The sequence below is a fragment of the Octodon degus genome, unplaced genomic scaffold (genome assembly GCF_000260255.1).
Source record: "Octodon degus isolate 3935 unplaced genomic scaffold, OctDeg1.0 scaffold00207, whole genome shotgun sequence".
In the NCBI taxonomy this organism is placed as follows: Eukaryota; Metazoa; Chordata; class Mammalia; order Rodentia; family Octodontidae; genus Octodon; species Octodon degus.
In genome coordinates this window covers 1,291,421-1,298,445 of record NW_004524783.1, presented here as the reverse complement: position 1 = coordinate 1,298,445, position 7,025 = coordinate 1,291,421, and the positions used below count along the sequence as shown (strand labels likewise).

Below are 7,025 nucleotides of genomic sequence, written 5' to 3'. Positions count from 1 at the left end.
TTGCTCTTTTTTTACATCTGTGCCCAAATGCGTTAATGAGTAAAAAGTAAGCAAGCGTGGGGCTGGGGAGATAGCTCAGCAGTCTAAGCGCCTGCCTGGCAAGAGCAAGGACAGGGTTCAATTGCCCGGACCACATGCTGTACCAGGCATGGTGGCGCACACCTGTAATCCCAGTGCTGGGGAGGCTGAGACCGTAGGATCACCCTAGAGTCGGAGCTATGTAACAAGACCCTGTACCAAATAAATAAGATTAAAAACCAAAAAAGTAATCCTAACCCCAACTCTAAATCCTTACCAGGCATAACTGCCCTTCATAAAGCCTGTCAGTTATTAGTTCATCTGTTAATGTATTTAGTATGCGGTCTCACTACGCAGATCAGACTTGAAGTGAACCTCCTTCTTTCAGCCTTCCTAGCGCTGGGATTGTGGGCCCACGCCACCATGCCCAGTCTCATTCCTGTCTCAGTGTGCCCCGGGGGTGGGGGCCAGTAGGCAAGCCAGGGATTGAACCCTGTCTCCCTAGCAGATGTTTACTCCATAAACTAAAGCTTAGAATAACTTTATCCCAGTTTCTACAGGTCAGGCATTTGAGTGCCATAACTGAGTGTTTCTGAAGTATACTGTACATCAAACACGTGCTGTCTGGTGTATAGTGTATTGGGTTCCTGAAGTTGCAGTGGAGGCCAGTGCTGAAAACACTGAAAGGCGACTTCTTTACCTTGGCTAATCCCAAGGGCTCCTCACAAGGCTGACAGCAGGATTTGGGTCTTGGCGAGGCCGACTGCTGCACTGTAAGCCGGCCTGAGATGCAGTGGGTTTCCCCAGAGGAAGCAGAGCCCCCCGTCGCTTAGAACCTAGCCTTAGAAACCGCAGTTGCTTCCACTGTTAGCGTGCGCTCAGGTAGGTGAACAAGAAGGTCTTCGGGTCCACCTTGAGAGACTGGCCACCACTCCATCTGTCGTTCACCCAGACCTCCCAGTCAGTTCTGGAAGCCCTGCCTTGGAACTTTCAACCCTGGACAAAGTAGATTAGTCGGCTGCCCCTGGAATAGAAGGCAGGCACTCCGCCCTGTGGTGTTCCACGGTGCAAGAACAGCGCTGGCACACAGATCGTTCGGTTTTGCTGAAAGAATAATTTTGCAGTGCCCAAGTCAGTGGCTGTTTTTATTTCAGGAAACTTGGCTTAGATTGTCAAATCCTTTTTAAGTTGCTGAGTTCTTCAGACATACTTTAAAAAATATAACGTGCATCAGTCACCAATTGGAATATGAAAACAATATATTTTCAAGCTTCCCTAAAAGTAAAGCAGAACGGGTAGCTATAAGAAGTAAAGAACTTCTGGTTTTACTTTCCCTTATGTTTTATCGTTTTTGTATGATTCTTCGGGCGTCTGTTCTTCAGGCAATTGTTTCCTCCCGCCTCCACTGTTTCACGCTCCTCCTGGGAATTTCAACATCTTTGAAGGTGCCACTTTGTGTCTTCTTTTCAAGGGGCATTGTTTTCTCCACTGTATTATTTTTCCAGTGAACTGGAAAGAAGATACCTTGGGGTTGGGCTGGTAGTGACCTTAGTTTATTTACCGTTTTTCACCAAAATGCTCTTAATTCCACTTACTAGAGGTGGAGCCTGATGGGGGTGGGATTGTACCTTGGTGAATGGGACGAATTACCTCTGGAGGGCCTGGGTGGGGGGTTGTACCTTCATGCATGGAAAGAATTATCCATGGAGAGCCTGGGTCAGTTTTCTCAAGATTGGATTAGGACTCTCGAGTAAGTTAAGTCTTCAGGAAGTAGGTTAGTTGCCACCATAGTGAATTGTTTAAAAGCCCTTACCCCCTCATGACCCCCTTTCACACACACCCACTTTCACACCCACCCTTCCTCCATGCGTGGAGCAGAACCTGGCCCTCACCACAAGCCAAGCAAATGTTTTACTATTTTTTTGTATGCCATGTCACTGGAGCTCCAAAACTGGAAGTTAAATAAAAATGTCTTTTGTTTATAAATTGACAAGTCTCAGAGGTTCTGTGATAGCAACAAAATGGGCTAAAACACCACTTAATTGTACAGTCATGAGAAGTAAACAAGGTCCTGGTAACCAGAGTTCTCCACATCTTAATCCAAGGATTAGCTTACTTTTCCAATAAAGGGCCAGGTAATACTGAGGTAGGTTTTGTATGCCTGTTGTCTCTATCCCAACTATCCAGTATTGTGATATAAAAGTGACCAGAGATTACACACAAATGAATGACTATGGCCAGGTTCTATGTACATTACAGATGCTGAAATTTTATTTTCATACCTATTTCATGTCACAAAATAGCCTCCTGGGGTCTTCATCTACTGTTTAAGAATGTGAAACTCATTGTCATGCATATAGCAACAGGTAATAGATGAGAGCTGAGCCCTGGCCATTATTCGCCAGGCGAGCCTTGGGCTATTTCGTCCTTGCGTGACCTACAAGGGCCACATTAAGTATCTTTGTCTTGTAAATGAAAGAAACAGACTTAAAATTGGTATGTGGCCTTCCTAGAGTCATCAGTAAGTTTCAGAATCATGAGACTTGACTGGTACAGAAGAAGCGTAGACATGGTCCCCAGAGCCAACTGCAGGAACACACTCTTTTCTTATCTCTCACCTATTTTTTTTTTTTTTTTCATTTTTTTAAAATTTGTGTGTGTGTGGCCAGCTCAGCCCACCAGGGGGCGCTGCTGGCTGGCATGTGGTGCTGGGGGATGAACCGCGGTCCCTGTGTTTTGCCAAGCTTGTTCCAAGTAGGTGCTTTAGACCACTGAGCCATCTCACCAGCCCCTCTCACCTATTTTTTATTCCACATTTTGCACTTTGAGGCCCATATAGTGCTACACCATTAAGAGAATGTTATAGTTTTCTTGTAGGCAGATGTTTGGTGGTTGCCTTTGGTTTACTAATTAAAATAATGTCTTAGGGCTGGGGAGATAGCTTTGCCAGGCAAGTGCAAAGACCCAGGTTTGATCGCCCGTGCTGCATGCTGTGCTGGCCCCATAACCCCGGGTGCACCATGCTGGCCACCAAAATGGGGTGTGGTGGTACATGCCTGTAATCCCATAAATGAATAATTTTTTAAAAAATAAAATAATGGCTTAGTTGGGACACAGGCAAAAAAAAAAAAAAAAAAAAGGTTTGTTTTATGTAACCCTTTCACCCCTGAAATTGCTTTAGACACATTCATCCATCCATTCTCAAAGCGTCCCTGTGAACAGGGTATGAACTGACTTCCTTATTTTACCATTAAGGAAAGCTACTGTGGCTGTCATTCCACTCTGACTTTATGTCGCAAGGCCCTAACATTAACATCCTAACCAGAACCTATATTTCCACATTTCTTTCTAGCAAAATGATGCAGTGGAAATGGAGGCGTAATGTGCAAAAATATAGTCCTTTCTAACAGCATCATGACACAAATGATCTGCATTAACATCGTTCATACAGGCCTTTCGTAATAATCTGTCTTAAGGAGCAGTGCAAAGAAATACAGGAATAAACAGGAAATGAAAATAATACAAATTTTTCCTTAAAAACATCAGGCATATAGCTCAGTGGCTCAGCTCCGTCCTGGCAAGTGTAAGGTCCTGAGTTTGATTCTTGGTCTAAAAAAGAGGGGAAATCTTCCGGCTAAAACCAGTTATACCCTGTCATTTGCCACGTCTTAAATGAGATTTGCACTTACTTTAAAAAACAAGAATCAAGTGCATAATTTGAGGATGTTTGCCAATTGCAAAAACCTTATGGAAGTTTCTTTTCTAATACTGTATTAGAGAGGGGGCCATCCTTTTAAAAATCACTTTGGAAGACTTTTAGTGTAATGAGAATATTCGAAGTGGATGACCTCCCCAAGTGAACGCCAACTTCTTTAGCACTACTTTATTGTTTCTGGGTAAGATACATCAAGAAGTCAGGTCCACTGCGCATACTTTCTACAGGAAGTGAGTAAAACCATGGTTCTCGTTGTATCAACTGCAGTCCACTTACATCTCACAAGGCCATTCTTGATCAGTGTTGTAGATATTTGAGGAATACTGCTATTGACCTATTTCATAGGTGAAGGTCCCGTATCACACTGGATCAAGCACAGCATTTATTTGGCATTGTATCAACAGAAACAGTACCCTGCACACACAAACACACAATCTTCAACATCCCCACATCCATCAGAATTGAAAGTTTTGAGAAGACTACCATTATGATTTAAATTTGTAATCACAAATCCTTATATAAGTAACGTGGACTGTGTAGTTGTAAAGCTCCTCTCCCCAGACCAGTCGCTGATAGGTCTCAGCAGTGCCAATGACAGTCTTCTACCCGACCTACCGTCCATCCCCAAGCCCATTTTAATTTGTAGTTTATAACAACTTACTCAAATTATTGTTCACAGACACACATTACCCTGAATTTATATTGTTATAAGCTTGTCCAATGACTTACAACCTATTCTTTATTTGGTTATTTAAATTCTTCCTTCTAATGAAGAAACCAAAACGATGTTTAAACTTCTTGCTTTAAGACCAAGAATATTTTTTTAACATGAAGAAACATTTTTTTAAAAAAAAAGAATCTCAGCAATGACTATTTGATTAATATGTGATTGTATTTTTCTCATGTCCAGAATAGGAGTCAGGTGTGCTTCCGAAACCACACGGTTCAGAGATGATCTAACACAGGTTTACATTTGTACCAAAAGGGGCGAGATAAGGAAGGCACAGGTTCACTTGCTATCATGGTAAAGGACGTCAAACAGGCACGAGGCACTAACGACACAGGTACAGTCAATCACAAAAAGCGAGTGTTGGAAGTCTTCGGGAACTTTCTTCCCTTTAACATTTGGCAAATTCAGTCGCGACAGCTCAGAAACAGAAAATAAACAAGAGACACTTCACTACAGTATTAGTTACCTAGTCTTTAGAAATACGAGAAATGGGTGAAGCGCAAGGACGGCAGCTGGGATCCCCTACACTCCTAGGTGAGCCTCGCATCCCGAAGGCCTCAGATGTCCGCGCACCTGCCCAAATGCCAGCCACCCTGAAGGGTTAAGAAATGTTTCACAGTTGCTGACACGGTCCCTCAATGACACTAGAAATCGCGCCATAAAAACAAAACTATCTTGGTTTCTGCTTTGTAGTCCTTTGTTAAAAACTGGAAGCCAAATTTGATGATTAAAAGATGATCTAAAAAAGTTTAAGGCAAAGGAAAAAAATATACTCTAGCTCCCTGGTAGGAAACAGATGACGTACTTAGACCTCAATTCCAAATAAATACTTAAAGCCAGCTACCTTTCCTATCTATACAGACTAAGAAAACAAGAGTTATTATTTCTTTATTGAGATGACAACATCACTCGTAGAACACGTTAATAACTACTTTCACAATTTTAGGAGACATTTTCCATGACATGACATAAAATAGGAACATCTGACTTAGGTGCGGGCAGGCAGGACAGGCCTGCACTCAAGGGGTCCCTGTCACTGAGGACCAAAATGAACCACCACAGCCTCACCCGTCACAAGACTGGAGGTGGCAATCAGTCACACACCACCTTACAAGCATGCCTGTGTCCACAGCTGCAGAAAGAACAAGGAAACGTTCCAGCCTAGCTGTAGTTCTTAGTTGTTCAATTTTTCCTAGGAAATTAATTTTGATAATATTTCCCAATCCGTCAACTAAAGATATGCTGATAATTTGTCTTTTTACATCTAAACTTACCAGTTTTTAAAAATTATTTCCAAGTATTAGAAACAAGGGAGCTGAGACAGCATGTAGTCGCAATTAATTATTAATATTTTCAGTAAGTTATAAACTTGCATGCTTGAAAACTAATTATAAAGAATACTTATAGAGGGATCGTAATAATTTGGTGTTTGGTTTTTATTTCTTTTTTGCTTTAAAAACAGCTAGTATTTCTGACAACATGGTATGTATGTATATGAAGTTCATTTCCATGCTTATTACATAAAAATAACTATCAAATATCACTCTATCAGCGTCAACTGATATATAATCCAGTTAATTCACCACAGAAGGGAAAATAAAGAAAATCTAAAGTGATCATTAAAGCTTACAGTTCAATTTCCCCCATTTTTCTTCATTTTTGTTTTTGGTTTTGCCTGTTTTGCTCGGGTAAGCCTGTCGGTGGTCTGCGCTCTGGGCGAGCCGCGCCCGCTCAGTGGCTGCCCAGGAGGTTGGAAAGGAAGCCCGCAGGCTTCTGGCCTCGCTGTCCTTCCGTGTCCTGGTCCTGCGTGAGTCCCAGCTCGCTCTCAATCTGATCCAGCTCTGACTGGTCAAGCAGTTCAAAGTCGTCCCCCTCTTCAGAGTCTGTGTCGTCCCCGGCGCCGGGCGCGGCCGCCGCAAGCGCCCCGAGCTGGTCTGCGACCGCGGCGGACACGGCCGCCGAGATGACCTCCCCGGCCAGGCTGCGCACCAGCTGGCCGCCCAGGGGCAGGGCGAGCCCGGCCGCGGGCGGCTTCTGTCCGCTGGCCGCGTGGCCGCCGTCCACTCGATCCTGTCTCCTCTTCGGCTCCGCGGGCAAGCCCAGGCTTAATTCATCTTCATCATTTGTCCCCATGCCATTTTCTATGGATGGAAAATCAGGAAGATCTCGAGAGAAAACTTCCTCACTAGGCCGGTCCAAATCTGTGAAAACATATTTGGGTCACGCAAAAGCACTCCAAATTTGAAATGTACTTATAATCTGTCTTTAATCTGACTTTTGCAAAAATCCTTGGCATTCAGCTCGCCTGCAGAGTGAACAGGTGTCACTGTATTGGACTTCTCCCCGATCTGTGACACTGTCCCCCTCCCCCCACACACACACATGCTATGTGCCCCCTAAGTCTTCAGCTTTCCTCTTAAGCACAAACTGTATGTAAGACTTAATAATTCAACCTTCTCTAGCATGATCTTAAGGGTTTAACTAAAGTTTAGGGGTTCCCATTCCCTTCCTGCTAACATGGGAATCCCCTTAATATGGTCATGAAATTAAAAAAAAAAAAAA

The 7,025-nt window shown here is 43.4% G+C and overlaps 1 protein-coding gene across 4 annotated transcripts in view; it reads right to left on the bottom strand.

The window, feature by feature from the left end:
• Window positions 1-5,881: 5,881 nt before the first annotated feature.
• Retreg1 (reticulophagy regulator 1) overlaps window positions 5,882-7,025 on the bottom strand; it is a 123,561-nt gene continuing 122,417 nt past the window's right edge. For all 4 annotated transcript variants that reach the window (XM_004644743.2, XM_023704936.1, XM_023704935.1 and 1 more), the window contains one exon: window positions 5,882-6,664. In XM_004644743.2, coding sequence (XP_004644800.1) covers window positions 6,195-6,664 — 470 coding nt within the window. In that variant the 3' untranslated portion in view covers window positions 5,882-6,194. The remainder of the gene's footprint in view (window positions 6,665-7,025) is intronic.